Source organism: Eleutherodactylus coqui, chromosome 6 (genome assembly GCF_035609145.1).
Source record: "Eleutherodactylus coqui strain aEleCoq1 chromosome 6, aEleCoq1.hap1, whole genome shotgun sequence".
NCBI lineage: Eukaryota > Metazoa > Chordata > Amphibia > Anura > Eleutherodactylidae > Eleutherodactylus > Eleutherodactylus coqui.
The window spans coordinates 223,628,053-223,647,160 of NC_089842.1; the positions used below are offsets into that span (position 1 = coordinate 223,628,053).

The 19,108-nt window shown below is 50.6% G+C and overlaps 1 protein-coding gene across 1 annotated transcript; it reads right to left on the reverse strand.

The window, feature by feature from the left end:
• Positions 1-1,254: 1,254 nt before the first annotated feature.
• Positions 1,255-18,513, reverse strand: MUC1 (mucin 1, cell surface associated). The gene is made up of 7 exons (XM_066608945.1): positions 18,148-18,513; positions 11,608-13,796; positions 11,447-11,520; positions 11,186-11,322; positions 9,460-9,575; positions 8,962-9,093; positions 1,255-3,111 (listed from the first exon to the last, which is right to left on the reverse strand). Exons 1-7 carry the CDS (start codon positions 18,206-18,208, stop codon positions 3,043-3,045), a joined length of 2,778 nt encoding a protein of 925 aa, XP_066465042.1. The 5' UTR covers positions 18,209-18,513; the 3' UTR covers positions 1,255-3,042.
• Between the last annotated feature and the right edge of the window lie 595 nt (positions 18,514-19,108).

The following is a 19,108-nucleotide window of genomic DNA, read 5'->3' on the forward strand; positions in this document are numbered from 1 at the left end:
ACCACTACTGATGACTATTACCCCTACTATCACTACTGCTCTTCTGTGACTACTACTACTGCCAGTTTACTGACATCACTACTGACTACTACTATCATTACTGCTGCTCTGCTGTGACTACTACTCGTACTACTACTTCTAGTCTAATGACATCACTATTGACTACTCTTACTATCATTACTGCTGCTCTGCTGTGACTACTACTAGTACTAATACGGCTAGTCTACTGACATCACTACTGACTACTTTTCCTACTATCATTACTGCTGCTCTACTGTGACTACTACTAGTAATACTTCTGACTAGTACTCTTTCTATAATTACGGCTGCTGTGCCGTGACTACTACTGGTACTACTATTGCTAGTCTCTTGATACCACTACTGACTACTACTCCTACTATCATTACTGCTGCTATCCTGTTACTACTGCTAGTACTACTACTGCTAGTCTACTGATACCACTACTGACTAATAACTCCTACTATCATTACTTCTGCTCGGCTATCACTTCTATTAGTACTACTACTGCTAGCTTACTGACATCTCTACTGACTGCTACGCCTACTGTCATTATTGCTGCTCTGCTGTGACTACTACTGCTAATCTACTGACATCACTACTGACTACTACTCCTACCATCATTACTGCTGCTGTGCTTGGACTATTACTAGTACTACTGCTTTTAGTCTACTCACACCACTACTGACGACTATTGCACCTACTATGACGACTGCTCTACTGTGACTACTACTAGTATTACTACTGCTAGTCTACTGACATCACTATTGACTACTATGACTACTATCATTACTGCTGTGACTGCAACTAGTACTACTACTACTGCTAGTTTACTGACATCACTGCTGACTACTGCTACTACTCTGACTACTGCTGGTCTGCTGTGGCTATGGCTAGCACTACTACTACTATCATTACTGTAGCCACAGTGACGTTGCTCCCAGTACTCCTGCTACTATTATTCCAGCAAGCTCTGCTGCTTACTGCCACTCCCAGCATCCTCAGGGTCGGGTCAGCAGCTCTCTTAGGTATGCCATGTAATCCAGTGTTAGTGGCGACTTCCTGGCCCGGAGCTATTAGGAAATAGTCATGGGGGGGGGGCACATTCTTCACCTCGCTGCACAGTGCAATATTTATCCTATAAACAAAGGCTGTGAACCAGGCGGAACCGGTGACCAATCAGGATGCAAGGATAGGGGAAGGGAGAATAGCGGCGCCCACAATGGTGACCAGGAGTCCAACGGAAAGTTCCTTTATTATCACAGTAGAGATTTACATATAAATACACATTAATTCTACAAACAGCCGTAGCAAATCATGGTGTACGCCGGTGGAGCAGCCTATAGTGTAGCAGCTGGAGCAGCCCACGGTGTACATAGATGGAACAGCCAACGGTTTACTCCGGTGTAGCAGCCCGCAGTATAGTTGCCCACGGTGTACATAGATGGTGCAGCCCAGAATGTAGCAGCCGGCGCAGCACACGGTGTAAGCAGCCAGAGCAGGCCAGAGTGCACCTAAGCGGAGCAGCCCGCAGTGTACGCAGGTGGAGCAGCACTGTTGTGGAGTGTGAACAGAGACTTTGGCACTTTGTAGCTGTGAGTGAGACAGGAACCTTCATACATCCATCATACCCACAGGGTGGGATCATTCAGGACCTGCCCATACCCAAAATGAAGGAGGGGCCCCGGGGGCCAACATGTGAGACGTAACTTGAAGCTGCTGCCTAGCAATGCAAAAACCTGTAACGGGAACCAAAACTGTAATAGTTCATTCATAGTACTGGGGTATAGAGCCCTTATGGGCCCCCTAAGGCTGCAGAGCCCGGGTGCAACCGCACCCTGTGTGCCCCCTATGTTTACACCCCTGCCACCATCTGATAGCTACAGAAATCACATGGACTGTATAGCCTATGGGGAGTGCTGATGACCTCGCTTGTCTTTAGAGTGCCAACTCAGGTCATGTGAATACCATCCCCAGATGTAGAGGGGCACTCTGGTCACAACCCCGTCCCCCCTTGGTCTCTTGCTTGTCCTCTGATATAGCAATACCTGGGGTCATTAGGCCTGTGACAAGAAGTAATGCAGCAACGTGACACAGAGCTGGTCTTCACCGTCCAAAGAGAGGACACTGAGGAGCGAGCTGCCCCGAAGGTCATGATGTGGAGGAAGAGAAACCTAGAGCCGGGCAGTCAGTGCCAAGTCAAACCGGAGGCTCCACAGCGAACAAGTTCCTGCAGGTCCACAAGGGCGTCACTATACAGAGAGAACATTCCCGCTAGTCACTGGGGCAGAAGGCTGGCAGAAAGCAAGAGGGTAATTCCCAATCCTTCTGGAATATGTGCTCTCTATATATAAGAATGTTGAGTTCTCTGTATACAGCAGGAGCTTAAAGTAGAGTTCTTTTAGCGCACTCCTTTTTTTTCCTGAGGAGCATTTGACTGTAGCGAGGGGTCGAGTAGACCATTACTAGCACTACTGATTCCGGATCTGCATTCTATGATGAGGGTGGAAGTGAAGTCATCAGATGAGCTATAGACAAGGGTAAAAGGGCAGCAGTCACCTAGAGAGTCTGACAATGTGGAGATACCATGATGAGGAGACACAACCATGTGGAGATACCATGATGAGAAGACACAACTATGATGAGGAGACACCATGATGAGACCATGATGATCAGACCACGATGAGAAGGTAAAACCATGTGGAGACACCACGATGTGAGGAGATACAACCATGTGGAGATTCGTGATGATGAGACACCAATGATGAGGGGAGACCATTATGGCACCACGATGAGGAGATAAAACCATGTGGAGATGTGGAGAGACCATACTGAGGAGACATAGTGATGAGACCATGATGAAGAGATGCAGGCATATGGAGACACCATGATGAGGAGATACAGTATGTTCTTGAAGTGTCCTTCTAAGTGACAGTTGTGTCCATAGCAAGTCCACAGACAGGAGCAGGCTACATGGCCTCCATCCTAGAGCCCTGGCCCATTCTCCTACTTCTGTGGGGCTTTTCACAAATCGTTGGTCTCTAGGCCTTGGTTGGAGTAGGAATGCTGGTTCTTCATCCCATTACCTGAAGACTAGAGAGAAAAAGAAAGAGTTAACGTCAGATCTGAGGCTCCTCAAGGTGCAGCATATAAAAAGCCCAGAAATGAGAGGCTTAAGAAGAAGAATAACAATGTGACTGCGGAGGGTGTTCAGTTACAGGAAGGATCTGATGAATACCCTCGAACAATGGAGAGAATTGACATAAAACGACATGAAGGATCAAGACACCAGGGTGGAGGAAACCAAAGTGACTTGTCCCAGGAGACTTATGGTGGGGGGTGGACATTGTGTACATGTGTACCCAGGTCAGGAGGGGTACTGTTTCTCCTCGTGGAGAGCACCAAGTAGACATAAGGAGACCTTATAGGCTGTACAATTCTACTCTGATTACCGACTGCATCCACTGGTGCCCCACAGCAGAACAAACCACGCCTCAGTGCCATCAGCTGTGGATGTAGGGGATTATACTTCACTATCACTTTATCTAAGTCCATGCTAATCAAGAAAATAACAATGAACATGTTCCATCATGCTGAATCTTCCTGCAGAGGTTCCTACACCTGCAGCTTGAGAGATCTAAGCAATAAATTCTGTTTCACCTTTGACAAAACTCCTTCATTGTGAGGGGTCAGATAAACCCAGAAAACCCAAACCCAGAAAGGTAGCTCAGAAAGGCACTGCTAATCTCATAGGTTAGAGAGGAGTTCCTAGTAACACTGGCGGAGAGGAGCTGCTGGTAACACTGGCAGAGAGGAGCTGCTGGTAACACTGGCAGAGAGTAGCTGCTGGTAACACTGGCAGAGAGGAGCTGCTGGTAACACTGGCAGAGAGGAGCTGCTGAAAAAACTGGCAGAGAGGAGCTGCTGAAAAAACTGGCAGAGAGGAGCTGCTGAAAAAACTGGCAGAGAGGAGCTGCTGAAAAAACTGGCAGAGAGGAGCTGCTGAAAAAACTGGCAGAGAGGAGCTGCTGAAAAAACTGGCAGAGAGGAGTAGGTGGTAACACTGGCAGAGAGGAGCTGCTGAAAAAACTGGCAGAGAGGAGCTGCTGGTAACACTGGAGGAGAGGGGCGGCTGGTAACACTGGAGGAGAGAGGCGGCTGGTAACACTGGAGGAGAGGGGCGGCTGGTAACACTAGAGGTGAGGGGTGGCTGGTAACACTGGAGGAGAGGAGCTGCTGATCTCACTGGGGAGAAGAGCTGCTGATCTCACTGGTGAAGAGGAGCTGCCAGTAACATTGGGGAGACTAACTGCCGGTAACACTGGTGGAGAGGAGCTGCTAGTATCGCTGGTGGAGAGGAGCTGCTGGTTACACTGGGGAAAGGAGCTTCTGGTAACGCTGACAGAGCGGAGATGCTAGTAGCACTGGGGAGAGGAGCTGCTAGTAGCACTGGGGAGAGAAGCTGCTAGTAGCACTGGGGAGAGAAGCTGCTAGTAGCACTGGGGAGAGAAGCTGCTAGTAGCACTGGGGAGAGAAGCTGCTAGTAGCACTGGGGAGAGAAGCTGCTAGTAGCACTGGGGAGAGAAGCTGCTAGTAGCACTGGGGAGAGAAGCTGTTGGTTACACAGCAGAAGAGGAGTTGCTGGTAATATTAGTGGAGAATGAAGTGCTGGTAACATTAGTGAAGAGGAGCTGCTGGTAACACTGGGAAGAGGATCTGCTGATCTCACTTGGAAGAGTTGCTGCTGATCTCACTGGTGGAGAGATGCTGCTGGTAACACTGGTGGAGTGGAGCTGCTGGTAACACTGGGGAGAGGAACTGCTGATCTCACTGGTGGAAAGGAGCTGCTAGTAACATTGATGGAGAGGAGCTTCTCATGTCACTATGTGCGAAGAAGCTACTAGTAATACTGTTTATAGGAGGTGCTGGTGTCACTAGTGGCAGGGAGCTGCTGGTGTCACTGGTGGAAAGGAGCTGTTGGTAACACTGGTGGAGAGGATCTGCAGGTAACACTGGTGGAGAGGAGCTGCTGGTAATGCTGGCAGAGAGGAGCTGCTGGAAAAACTGTCAGAGAGAAGCTGCTGGAAAAACTGTCAGAGAGGAGCTGCTGGAAAAACTGTCAGAGAGGAGCTGCTGGAAAAACTGTCAGAGAGGAGCTGCTGGAAAAAACTGGCGGAGGGCAGCTGCTAGTAACACTGGCGGAGAGGAGCAGCTGGTAACACTGGCGGAGAGGAGCAGCTGGTAACACTGGCGGAGAGGAGCGGCTGGTAACACTGGCGGAGAGGAGCGGCTGGTAACACTGGCGGAGAGGAGCGGCTGGTAACACTGGCGGAGAGGAGCGGCTGGTAACACTGGCAGAGAGGAGCGGCTGGTAACACTGGCGGAGAGGAGCGGCTGGTAACACTGGCGGAGAGGGGCGGCTGGTAACACTGGCGGAGAGGGGCGGCTGGTAACACTGGCGGAGAGGGGCGGCTGGTAACACTGGCGGAGAGGGGCGGCTGGTAACACTGGCGGAGAGGGGCGGCTGGTAACACTGGCGGAGAGGGGCGGCTGGTAACACTGGCGGAGAGGGGCGGCTGGTAACACTGGCGGAGAGGGGCGGCTGGTAACACTGGCGGAGAGGGGCGGCTGGTAACACTGGCGGAGAGGGGCGGCTGGTAACACTGGCGGAGAGGGGCGGCTGGTAACACTGGCGGAGAGGGGCGGCTGGTAACACTGGAGGAGAGGGGCGGCTGGTAACACTGGAGGTGAGGGGTGGCTGGTAACACTGGAGGAGAGGAGCTGCTGATCTCACTGGGGAGAAGAGCTGCTGATCTCACTGGGGAGAAGAGCTGCTGATCTCACTGGTGAAGAGGAGCTGCCAGTAACATTGGGGAGACTAACTGCCGGTAACTCTGGAGGAAAGGAGTTGCCAGTAACACTGGGAGTTCTAACTGCCGGTAACACTGGTGGAGAGGAGCTGCTAGTATCACTGGTGGAGTTGAGCTGCTGGTTACACTGGGGAGAGGAGCTCCTGGTAACGCTGACAGAGCGGAGATGCTAGTAGCACTGGGGAGAGGAGCTGCTAGTAGCACTGGGGAGAGAAGCTGCTAGTAGCACTGGGGAGAGAAGCTGCTAGTAGCACTGGGGAGAGAAGCTGCTAGTAGCACTGGGGAGAGAAGCTGCTAGTAGCACTGGGGAGAGAAGCTGCTAGTAGCACTGGGGAGAGAAGCTGCTGGTTACACTGCAGAAGAGGAGTTGCTGGTAATATTAGTGGAGAGGAACTGCTGGTAACATTAGTGAAGAGGAGCTGCTGGTAACACTGCGGAGAGGATCTGCTGATCTCACTTGGAAGAGTTGCTGCTGATCTCACTGGTGGAGAGATGCTGCTGGTAACACTGGTGGAGTGGAGCTGCTGGTAATACTGGGGAGAGGAACTGCTGATCTCACTGGTGGAAAGGAGCTGCTAGTAACATTGATGGAGAGGAGCTGCTCATGTCACTATGTGCGAAGAAGCTACTAGTAACACTGTTTATAGGAGGTGCTGGTGTCACTAGTGGCAGGGAGCTGCTGGTGTCACTGGTGGAAAGTAGCTGTTGGTAACACTGGTGGAGAGGATCTGCGGGTAACACTGGTGGAGAGGAGCTGCTGGTAATGCTGGTGGAGAAGAGCTTTTGGTAATGCTGGTGGAGAGAAGCTGCTTGTAACACTGGGGAGAGGGGCTACTGGTAGCACTGGCGAAGTGATGCTGCTGGTAACACTTGTAGAGAGGAGCTACTGGTAACACTGGTCGAGAGGATCTGCTGGTAACACTAGAGGAGAGGAGCTGCTGATGTCACTATGGGCGAAGAAGCTGCTATTAACACTGTTTATAGGAGCTGCTTGTGTCACTGGTGGAAAGGAGTTTTTGTTGTCATTGGTGGAAAGGAGTTGCTGGTGTCACTGGTGGAAAAGAGCTGCTGGTAACACTGGTGGAGAATAGCTGCTGGCATCACTATGGGAAAAGGAGCTGCTAGTAATGCTGTTTATAGAAGCTTCTGGTGTCACTGGTGGAGATAAGCTGCTGATGTCACTGGTGGTGCAGAGGAATTGCTGGTGTCACTGGGGTAGTAGGGCGGGTAAGCTACATTGATGATGACTAAGCCAGTCTCTGCATTTATTATGGAAACATGTGAACGCAGTGTTGTAATGTTCTGCAGGAGGCTAAGTTATCCTGCTGGAACCAGTCACACGGCCGTCAAGGACAGGAGAAATGTGACCTGCAGGCAAGGAGAAAGATGGGCGGGCCGGCTCATTAATAGGAAGACATGGAAATATTTTGTAATTGATTAGTGGTGAGGAGGATCAGCCAGGAAACACAGGGAAATGAGTGGAGAATGATGATGGGGATTAGTATGTCCCTCTCTCTATTTAATACCCCATCATCACTCCCCTCATCCAGAATCTTCTTCATGGAGGCAAGAGTCACCAGGATTAACATAAAATAAAGCTCCCATCTAGTGCTGGTTGCTTCATATGTGTCACCTGTTCAGCTCACATGCTCAAGAGTCAATCATTAACCACAAGAAATGTCCACAACGAAAATGGGACAACTATTGTGTTCTAACGAGTCATACCAGTAGTATAGGAGGAGAGAAGCAACAAGTCCTGACAGGAGTCACCTCTATACGGGAAGCACAGGCCACAAAAGCAGTGGCATAGCTATAGGGTCCGCAGTTGTGATGGGCTCCTCAACTAGAGGACCCACAGGGTTCCCCTCACTACACTAGAAACCTGTGGTCCTCTTCTTTGTAATATACATGTCCTTCACACCTTCGACTGCTCACATCCTCACTGTGACTGCAGCACCTTGATATCAGAGGCTGTCAGTGCATTTCCTCCCCGGCCCCATCTCCTCCAATCTGATGTCTAAGAACACCAGAGAGATCCTTCTTGTTGGTCTTCTGAGGCATCGGATTGGAGGAGACAGGGCTGTGGAGAAAAATACACTAACAACGTCTGATGTCAAGGTGCTGCAGTCGCAGGAAGAATGTGAGTGTTCAGAGGGGTGAGGGGGTTAATATGTACAACAGTGCAAAAATAGTAAGATAATATACTCACCTCTCTGGCTTTCCCCCACAATCGGCTCTGGTCCAGTCCCTCCTCTCTCTTGGTAGAGTGGTCACATGATAAACATGTGACCGCTACAGTGTCTGAGGCCAGGGATTGGAAGGACCAAAGCTGAATAGATTGACGGGGAAAGTGAGAGGTGAGTACAGCATTTTAATATTTAACAGCAGAAAGAGTCATTATTACTATATGGGGACATAAAAGAGGGCACTATTACAGTGTGGAGAGGACTAAAAGTAGCTCTTACTGTGTGGTGCTTAATTACTATCTGAAGCACAATGGGTGGGGATAGGTGTAGACAATTTAGAGGGGATGCTGGGAATGCAGGGAGCCAAAGAGGTCTGTATGACAAATTCTGCAGAGAATTTGTTGTGGTCGAAAGAAGTTGTCATGGCGGTCTGGACTGAACAGAGAAGAAAAAAGAAAGTGAACGTCTGCAGTCAGAGGGAGCATCATCTGTGATCACTGGATATAATGGTACTGTGATCCCTCAGAGGAGCCACCTCAATAGGTGGAACCGTAGGCGCTTCAGGAGTAGCCACCTGTATAGATGGAGTCAAAGGCACTGAGATCTGCCACCCTTGTATATGAAGCTAAGAGTCCTGAAGAGCCATGATCCCTTTAGTGGAGCCACCTCTATAGGTGCAGCCACAATCCCTTAGTAAAGTCAGCTCGATAGGTGCACCACAGATGGAGGCACGATGGCTAGACCCTTACAGATAACACCTTCACCCTGGTTCTACACAACCTTTGTGCATCTGTTAGCTGCCTACAGAGTCTTTCCGATAGTAGACGTTACTACATATCATATCTGCCTAGTCCTATGCAGTGAGCCATGAGCTTTAGAGCACTTACCTCATATTTGCTTGGGGCCACATAACGTCCATGTGTTTGGTAGGCTGTATAGTCATTCATGGAGTGGTAGGAGCCACGGGTCGCAAAAACATCCATGTACCCTCTAGACCTTCTTCTACATAACAAGACGAACTGAGGAGAAAAAAGTCAAAGTAAGTAGTAGGCAAGGGACATGTTGGAGGAGCTAGAGGAGCCATAAGGTGAACTCTGGAGGACCAGAAGAATAACAAGGAGACTGGAGAACTTCATCCATCGCTTCATGGACATGACTGAGCCTCTCCTCACAGGTCACAGAACCCACACTCCTCCTTACTGGTCATGGCTCCCGCGCTCCTCCCCACTGGTCACAGCGCCCGCGCTCCTCCCACTGGTCACGGTGCCCGCGCTCCTCCTCGCTGGTCACAGCGCCCCCGCGCTCCTCCTCACAGGTCACAACACCCATACTCCTCCGAGACAAGTAGCAGGTAAAGGATGATGCCACCTGGAGATCGCACTCACCATGACGACTAGGAAGATTATCGCAAGCAGCAGGATGAGGGAAACCAGGACCAAGAGAGCGATGCCCCATCCTGGAACCGCGGCTGGTGAGGAGTCTGGTATTGGAGTGGAACTGACTGTAAAGAAGAGAGCATAAGCGGTTATGACAGACGATCCTCCGATGAGACCCCAGAACCACCAGTTAATGACACTCAGATACACAAATTTGATATCAACGGAAACAGAAACCCCCAAATTTTTCATTTAGCAAAACGGTCTAACAGTAAGACGTCCTTGTTGGCCAATCACAGCGCAGCGCTCACTTCTTAAGCTGCTGGGGTAAGATGAACGCTGAAGTGTGATTGGTTGGGCAACTAGGATGTCTTACTGTTAGACCATTTTGCTAACTGAGGCTCAAAAAGTTTTAATCTGCCATAGTCGTCACCAGGAGGATACGAGACAAGATGGCTGCCAGCGAAGACAGGAGAGCGTTTTGTGTCCTTAATTTTCACATCTATCAGTCTGTTATTAATGTGCAACGTCATTTTCGAACAAAGTTTGGGGAAGCTCTGCCCAGTGGTCACAATTCATAAGTGGTACTCCGATTAAAAGGAAAAAGGTTCCATCTGTGAGCAAAAATCATCCATCCGTCCAGCAATAAGCGTGAAAACAGCAGAGCACGTCCGTGTGAGGTTCACGTGAAGTCCTTAGGAATCCACCATCAGAGCGAGCACAGACTTGGATGTCCCACTGCTGCGTAACGTGTGGAAGATTCTACGCAAATGTTTATGATGTTATCCCTACCGACTGAAATTGTTACCGGCCCCGAAAAACGCAGGGACATTCTTTCTGTGGAAGTATGCGAACTCCAATGGAAAGCAAGGGTTTCATGAAGTTTTTAGGACGTTTTCACACGGGCTACAAAATCTCACTACAAACCCACCTGTCTACAGGGAGCATACGGGTGACTCCCCTGCGGTGAATTTGGGGGAGGGGAACCCACCTGTCTACAGGGAGCGTATGGGCAACTCCCCCGTGGTGATTGTGGGGGAGGGGAACCCACCTGTCTACAGGGGTCGTACGGGCAACTCCTCCGTGGTGAATGTGGGGGAGGGGAACACACCTGTCTACAGGGAGTGTACGGGCAACTCCCACATGGTAAATGTGGAAGAGGAGAAACGCACCTGTCTCTGTGGAGCTGGAACAGAAAATCCAACCAGGACAGGACACCCCCTTCCCTCATTGTCACATTGATATCAGAAGTGAAAGGCGACCACCAAACAGATGGATTGGCCGTACCGGTGGTGGCAATGGTGACCTTCTTCCTCAGCCTCTACGTTCCTCGAACCTCACACCTTGTGATTAGAGTCTACTTGCCCCACCTACCGCCCACTATGATCTACGGCATCCCAGAAGTCATTGCATCAGTTAGTCGTGATCCACAACACCGTATATGACAGAAACATGACTACCGGCTCCATGTGTGTCCAGTGACAAAGGGGGTCACATCTGAGGAGGAAAACATTCTTCTTGTTGTACAACTAAACTTTTTGAGTTTGTGTTTCCATTGATATCAAATTTTCGTATCTGAGTATCAATAAACAGAGTTCTAGTGGTCTCAAATCGGGGTGAACACTTGTAATACCCCGGTACAAGTGTAATGGTGTCCCTGCCCAGAGCGGTAGTGACTGGACATCTTTAAGCACTGTATGTGTACAAGTCCCCTATAGTGACCCCTGAATCTCACCTCGCACATCGCCAATCTCGAGTCCACTTAATTTACCCGAACTGCTGGCCAGTGCCTTATCCAGTACGGCTTTGGCATTTTCTACGGTTTCAGATGCTTTAAATTCGGCTAAGGTGTTGGCAATCACAGATCCACGGCTGCCAAGAAAAAACAGAACGTTACATATGATAGAGGCGAAAACCAGATGGTGCGACAACATGCGCTCTACAGGCGGATGCCAATGGATGGAGGATACAGACCCGCATCCCTCACATTACTCACCTGAAGCTCAGTATGTAGACACCAATATACGTCTTACTGGTGGGGCAGTTGGAGCAGTTATAGACATCACTGAACTGCAAGAGACAACAATATCCTATAGACATCTATAATAAAGCTCTACAAGTGCCACATATCAGCCATGGTGGCCACACGCTGCTTACCATTTTTTTTATTTGTTTTTCCAGATTCTGAAAAGTCTCTGTGCTGGGGTCAGTCAGCAAGACGGAAAACACAGCACTAGTGATTCTCATCTGTATGTAGACCCTTGTAGCTGCAGGCTGAGTCGTGAATGGTGGCAGTGTTGCACTGGGCACTGTGACACTGGAACCAGCAGTTGTCATTTCTGTGGTATTGTGAGGACCAGTTGTAGCTGTGGTGGGCTCTGTGACAATGTGAGGAGCGGTTGTACCTGTGCTGGGCTTTGTGACATTGTTAAGACTTGTTGTAGCTGTGGTGGACTCTGTGACTTTGTTAAGACTGGTTGTAGCTGTGGTGGAATCTGTGACTTTGTTAAAACTGGTTGTAGCTATGGTGGACTCTGTGACATTGTTATGACTGGTTGTAGCTGTGGTGGGCTCTGTGACAATGTGAGGAGCGGTTGTACCTGTGCTGGGCTTTGTGACATTGTTAAGACTTGTTGTAGCTGTGGTGGACTCTGTGACATTGTTAAGACTGGTTGTAGCTATGGTGGGCTCTGTGACATTGTTAAGACTGGTTGTAGCTGTAGTGGGCTCTGTGACATTGTTAGGGACAATTGTAGCTGTGGTGAACTCTGTGACATTGCTAAGACTGGTTGTACCTATGGTAGACTCTGTGACATTGTTATGACTGGTTGTAGCTGTGGTAGGCTCTGTGATATTGTTATGACCGGTTGTAGCTGTGGTAGGCTCTGTGACATTGTTAAGACTGGTTGTTCCTGTGGTGGACTCTGTGACATTGTTAAGACTGGTTGTACCTGTGGTAGGCTCTGTGATATTGTTAAGACCGGTTGTAGCTGTGGTGTAATCTGTGAGATTGTGAAGACTGGTTGTACCTGTGGTGGACTCTGTGACATTGTGAAGACCGGTTGTAGCTGTTGCGGGCTCTGTGACATTGTTAGGACTGATTGTAGCTGTGGTGGACTCTGTGACATTGCTAAGACTGGTTGCAGCTGTAGTGGGCTCTGTGACATTGTGAAGACCGGTTGTAGCTGTTGCGGGCTCTGTGACATTGTTAGGACTGATTGTAGCTGTGGTGTAATCTGTGAGATTGTGAAGACTGGTTGTACCTGTGGTGGACTCTGTGACATTGTTAAGACTGGTTGTACCTGTGGTAGGCTCTGTGATATTGTTAAGTCCGGTTGTAGCTGTGGTGTAATCTGTGAGATTGTGAAGACTGGTTGTACCTGTGGTGGACTCTGTGACATTGTGAAGACCGGTTGTAGCTGTTGCGGGCTCTGTGACATTGTTATGACTGGTTGTAGCTGTGGTGGATTCTGTGACATTGTGAAGACCGGTTGTAGCTGTGGTGGACTCTGTGACATTGCTAAGACTGGTTATACCTATCGTGGACTCTGTGACATTGTTATGACCGGTTGTAGCTGTGGTGGATTCTGTGACATTGTGAAGACCGGTTGTAGCTGTGGTGGACTCTGTGACATTGTGAAGACCGGTTGTACCTGTGGTGGACTCTGTGACATTGTGAAGACCGGTTGTACCTGTGGTGGACTCTGTGACATTGTGAAGAGTGGTTGTACCTGTGGTGGACTCTGTGACATTGTGAAGAGCGGTTGTACCTGTGGTGGACTCTGTGACATTGTGAAGACCGGTTGTACCTGTGGTGGACTCTGTGACATTGTGAAGACCGGTTGTACCTGTGGTGGACTCTGTGACATTGTGAAGACCGGTTGTACCTGTGGTGGACTCTGTGACATTGTGAAGACCGGTTGTACCTGTGGTGGACTCTGTGACATTGTGAAGACCGGTTGTACCTGTGGTGGACTCTGTGACATTGTGAAGACCGGTTGTACCTGTGGTGGACTCTGTGACATTGTGAAGACCGGTTGTACTTGCGGTGGACTCTGTGACATTGTGAAGACCGGTTGTACTTGCGGTGGACTCTGTGACATTGTGAAGACCGGTTGCACCTGTGGTGGACTCTGTGACATTGTGAAGACCAGTTGTAGTTGTGGCGATTTCTGTTGTCGTTCCTGTATTGTTATGTAAACTGGTTGTAGCCGTATTGGACTCAGTGACATTGTGAAGACTGGTTGTAAATATTGTAGTATTTTGAAGATCTGTCAGGGTTGGTTGCTTTGTATTTTCACTTCCCGTTGTAGTCGGTAGGATTGTGTTTGCTTGTGCTCTTGTATCTGAAGTAGAAGATACATATTAACTACTTCTCTTTTTGGTGCCATATTGCCTGTGAATTTTTGGTGGTTACTATGGTCTTGCATTAGCACTCCACTAACCCCCAACTTTCTCCTATAAAACTCAGATTATTCTCCTTGTTCTATAATTCTCAATACAGTGAGAGAACAGATGTGACCATGGAGAGAGGCAGAGACTGTGGAGAGAAGGCAGACCAAAGGGCCCTGACAATGGACAGAGGAAGAGACTGCAGAGGGAGAACGAACCTAACCATGCAGAGAAGATGAGACTGTGGAGAGAGAGAAGGCTAAAGAGACCTGACAATGGAGAGAGGAAGAGACTGCGGAGGGAGAATGAACCTGACCATGGGGAGAGGATGACCCTGTGGAGAGAGAAGACTGAAGAGACCTGACAATGGAGACAGGACAAGACTGCGGAGGGAGAACGAGCTTGACAATGGAGAGAGGAAGAAACTGTGGAGAGAGAGAGAAGACCAAAGGGACTTGACAATGGAGAGAGGATATGACTGTGGAGAGAGGAAAGCATTTAGGATGGAGAGAGGAAAAGACTGTGGAGAGAGAATAGACATGATGACGGGGAAAGGATGAGACTTTAGAGAGAGAGGACCATAGACACCTGACCATGAAGGGAGAACGAACCTGACCATGGGGGGAGGATAAGTCTGTCGAGAGAGAACAAAACTTTAGAGAGAGAGAAGACCATATAGACCCGACCATGGAGAGAGGACAAGATAGTGGGGAGAGAATAAACCTGACCATGGAGAGAGGAAGAAACTGCAGAAAACAAGAAGACAGAAGAGACCTGACCCTCGAGAGAGGACGAGATAGGAGAGGGAGAACAGGCCTGTCAATGCAGAAAGAACAAGACTGTAGATAGAGAAGAGACCTAATCATGGAGAGAAGACGAAACTCTGGAGAGAGAACAGAGTTGACAAAGGGGAGAAAACAAGACTGCTTGAAGTAAGAAGACTAAAGAGACCTGACCACAGAAAGAGGGTGAAGCAGGGGAGAGAGAACAGACTTAACGATGGAGAAAGGACGAGACTGTGGGGGGAGAACAGACATAATGATGGAGAGAGGATAAGACTTTGGAGAGAGAGAACAAACCTGATGAAAAAGGATGAGACTGCGGGGTGGGAACATACCTGACGATAGAGAGAGGACGAGACTGTGGAGAGAGGAGACATGACCATGGGGAGTGGAAGAGACTGTGGAGAGACAAGGGACCTGACCATGGGGAGAGGAAGAGACTGTGAAGAGAAAAGAGACCTGACATGGGGAGAGGAAGAGACTGTGGAGAGATAACAGACCTGATGAAAGAGGAAGGATTACACTGTTGAGGGAGAACAGACCTGACCATGGGGAGAGGAAGAGATGGTCGAGAGAGAAGAGACCTGATAATGGGGAGAGGAAGAGACTGTGGAGAAAAAACAAACCTGACCAAGGGGAGAGGAAGAGACTGCAGAGAGAGAACAAACCTGACATGGGGAGAGGAAGAGACTGCAGAGAGAAGAGACCTGACCATGGGGAGAGGAAAAGACTGCAGAGAGAGAAAATAACTGACCATGGGGAGAGGAAGAGACTGTGGAAAGAGAACAGACCTGACCATGGGGAGAGGAAGAAACTGTGGAGAGAGAAGAGACCTGACCATGGGGAGAGGAAGAGACTGCAAAGAGAGCGCAAACTTGACATGGGGAGAGGAAGAGACTGCAGAGAGAGAACAGACCTGACCATGGGGAGAGGAAGAGCTGCATACCCCTGTAGCCGTTGGTGACACCCATATGGTGTGACGGCGCCATGTGGAACATCAACACCCCTGGATGTCATCTTAAAGATCAGCGAAGGAAGACCCTGCACCCTGATAACATTCCGCCACCCCCCCTCAGCCATCACACATCCTATAGCACTGCTGTCCTTGTTGTGTCCCCGGAGGACGAGGTGTGACTGCATTCCCTATATATACACAACGGATGAGCATCCAGAGCTCAGTAGTTGCTCCACAGCACCATGCACGGCCTCTGCTTCCCCCCATAATGGTGCCATCCCTATGATCTCTATAGATAATCTCTGCTCCCTGTCATCTGCACAGTCCCCACTGTTACCCCAAATACTCAGATAAAGAATGGACACCCCATCTTTTGAAAATCTCCAGAAACCGCCCGTAGGGTTAAATACTAACACTGAAAATAAGAGTCAACAAGAGGAACGAGAGAGAAAGTCACAGGAGGAGGAAATAAAGGGAGGGAAATGCAAGCAATAATACCAACACCGGGTGCTGTGCGTCATCAGGTGCTCGGAAGCTCCAAACCCTCCACAGAAAGGAATTCATAACACCAGGAGGAGCCCAGGCATCACACTGTGATCACCTAGCCATCATCTGGCCATCACCCAGAGGTCACATGGATGTCACCCATTGGTCATTCAGCCGTCACCCAGCCATTACGTAAAAGGTAACACAACTGTTACCCAACATTCACCCAGTGGTCACTCATCTGTCACACAGCCATCACCCAGCTATCACCCAGCTACCATCTGGCAGTCACCCAATGGTCAACCAGCCATCACCCAGAAATTACCCAACCGTCACTTGGTCAGCCAGAGGAGTCTGGAGAGAGGACACAGGAACCTGGAGAGGGACAGAGGGGTCTAGAGGGGAAAGGAGGGATCTGGATTGCACAGAGGAACCAGGAGGGGGATAAAGGCTCCTGAAGGCAGACAAAGGGGTCTGAAAGAGGAGGAGGGGTCTTGAGGGGGACGGAGGGATCAGGAGGGGGACAGTGGGGTCTGGAAGGGGACAGTGGGATATAGAAGGAGACACAGAAACCTGGAGAGGGTCAGAGGAGTCTGGAAGGAGGAGAGATCTGGATAAGGACAGAAGGGTCTGCAGGAGGACAGAAGGGTCTGGAGGAGGACAGGGGGGTCTGGAGGAGGACAGGGGGGTCTGGAAGAGGACAGGGGGGTCTGGAAGAGGACAGGGGGGTCTGGAAGAGGACAGGGGGGGTCTGGAAGAGGAAGACGGGTCTGAAAGAGGAGAGAGGGATCTGAAGGGGGACAGAGGAATCAGGAGGGGGGGATAGAGAAATTTGGAGGGGGGGGAGAGGAACCTGGAGGGGGACAGAGGAACCTGGAAGGAGGATAGAGGAACCTGGATGGGCACAGAGGCTCCTGGAGGGAGAAGGAGGGATTTGGCAGGGGATGGAGGGAGAGATCTGGATGGGGAAAGAGGGGTCTGGAAGGTCTTGAGGAGGAAAGAGTGGGCTGAAGGGAGACAGAAAGGTCTAAAGGGGGAAAGAAGAGTCTGGAGGAGGACAGAAGGATCTGAAGGGGGACAGAGGGATCTGGAGGAGGACAGAGGAGCCTTGTGGAGGACACAAAGGGGAAAGAGACAGGGGATCTGGACGAGGACATAGGGGTTGGGAGAAGGACATAGGGGTCTGAAGGAGGCATAGAGGGGTCTGGAGGGAGAAAGAGGGGTTTGAAGGTGTCACAGAGGGATCTAGAGGGAGACAGAGGGGTCTTCAGGGGGACAGAGGAACCTGTAGGAAGATAGAGGGGTCTGGAATGGCTTATTCCCCTCTCCCTATTTAAATAATCTTGCAGAGGTGTTGGGTGCTGCCAGCTCATCCGTCAGTCACACTGCCACACATTTTCATTCTATACAGAGAATATGAGAGGACGGCCCCTGCCCTGTCCCGCCTGCAAGTTATCTGGATCCCTAATCTTTCCCTCACAAGGTGTCATCACTGATCAGGGGATTTGTGGCCGTCTAAAAGATCTTGGTGACCCCAGAATCACTGAATCTCAGCTCAGTGGCATACAGAGGGCCCCCCTCTCAGTGTAGAACTTCCAGAATCTCAGGGCTACAGGTGAACCCCATGGTGGTGCTCTCTATATTAACCATTCAGTCACCTCATCCTCCCTCATATGCTTTACAGTTATCCATCCCCTCATCCAGGTGCCCCAGACCCCCACAAATGGGTACTGAACCCCTCCCCAGTAAAGACAGGGTCAGGCCTCTATGTACAGAACTCATGAAGACATCATGTCTTACCCAGACTGTGCACTCAGCTCTGCTACATTATCGTGTTTATATGGTATGTAACTAGCAATGACAGATAATTCCTCCCTGCCCATAGCGGCCAGTGTCATATGTTCTGTGTGCAGATGTAGCAGAGCTCAGTATGTTATCTGCTGACGTGTTGTCTGACCAGGCAGAAACAGCTTTGCTACATCTGTATGTCCACATACACCTGTAATCTGATAATCCTTCCTGTAACCCCCACGACCCCCAGTCCCGGGAATCCTCACATATTACATATAGAGCTTCACTTACGGTGAAGATGAGAGCAGGAGAGGATGATGAGGAGAGTAGTGGCAGTCATAGCGGGAGCCATCCTGGAGCTGTGTGTGGTTCGGCTGCAGTTTGCTGTTTGCTCTGGTGCCGCCTGTGACTCTGTGCTGCGGTGCTGGAGCCACCTGTTGGCAGGTGCACGCCCCCCGCAGGCGAGGCCCTGCTGTCACTCATCACACCAGTGAGCTCACAAAGTAAATTTGTCCAAATCTATTCTTAGCTCCTACCTGTCACCAGGAGTCAGCACGGGGCCACACGGCCCGCCTCCGGGTCACGGGTCCCCACGGCCCTGCCTCCGGGTCACAGGGTCCCCACGGCCCTGCCTCCAGGTCACGGGGTCCCCACAACCCTGCCTCCGGGTCATGGGTCCCCACGGCCCTGCCTCCGGGTTACGGGGTCCCCACGGCCCTTCCTCCGGGTCACAGGGTCCCACGGCCCTGCCTTCGGGTCACGGGGTCCCCACAACCCTGCCTCCGGGTCACGGGGTCCCCACGGCCCTGCCTCCGGGTTACGGGGTCCCCACGGCCCTTCCTCCGGGTCACAGGGTCCCACGGCCCTGCCTTCGGGTCACGGGGTCCAACAGCCTGCAGTCGGGTCACGGAACCCCACACCCTGCGGTCGGGTCACGGAACCCCACAGCCTGCGGTTGGGTCACGGAACCCCACAGCCTGCAGCCTGGGTCACGAACCCCACAGCCTGCAGCCCGGGTCACGGAACCCCACAGCCTGCAGCCCGGGTCACGGAACCCCACAGCCTGCGACCTGGGTCATGGGGCTCAACTGCCTGCCACCCAGTAAAGGAGTGGCGAATGTTGACTCTAACTGCACACTAATCCTGAGATTCCTCCAGTCACGGAGCACCTGCCACACCTGAGAGGCTTAGATAGACAGCAGATAGTATCACACAGGATAGGATTAGATACACGAGTTAATAAAAAGTATCA

Bases quoted from the DNA above. Each gene is read 5' to 3' on its own strand.
- MUC1 (XM_066608945.1), bottom strand. From the start codon at position 18,208: ATGGCTCCCGCTATGACTGCCACTACTCTCCTCATCATCCTCTCCTGC. The intron at 13,797-18,147 runs GTAAGTGAAGCT...CTTCTACTTCAG, and splicing joins CTCCTGCTCTCATCTTCACC to ATACAAGAGCACAAGCAAAC. The intron at 3,112-8,961 runs GTAAGTGCTCTA...TTTTCTCTCTAG, and splicing joins TGGCCCCAAGCAAATATGAG to TCTTCAGGTAATGGGATGAA.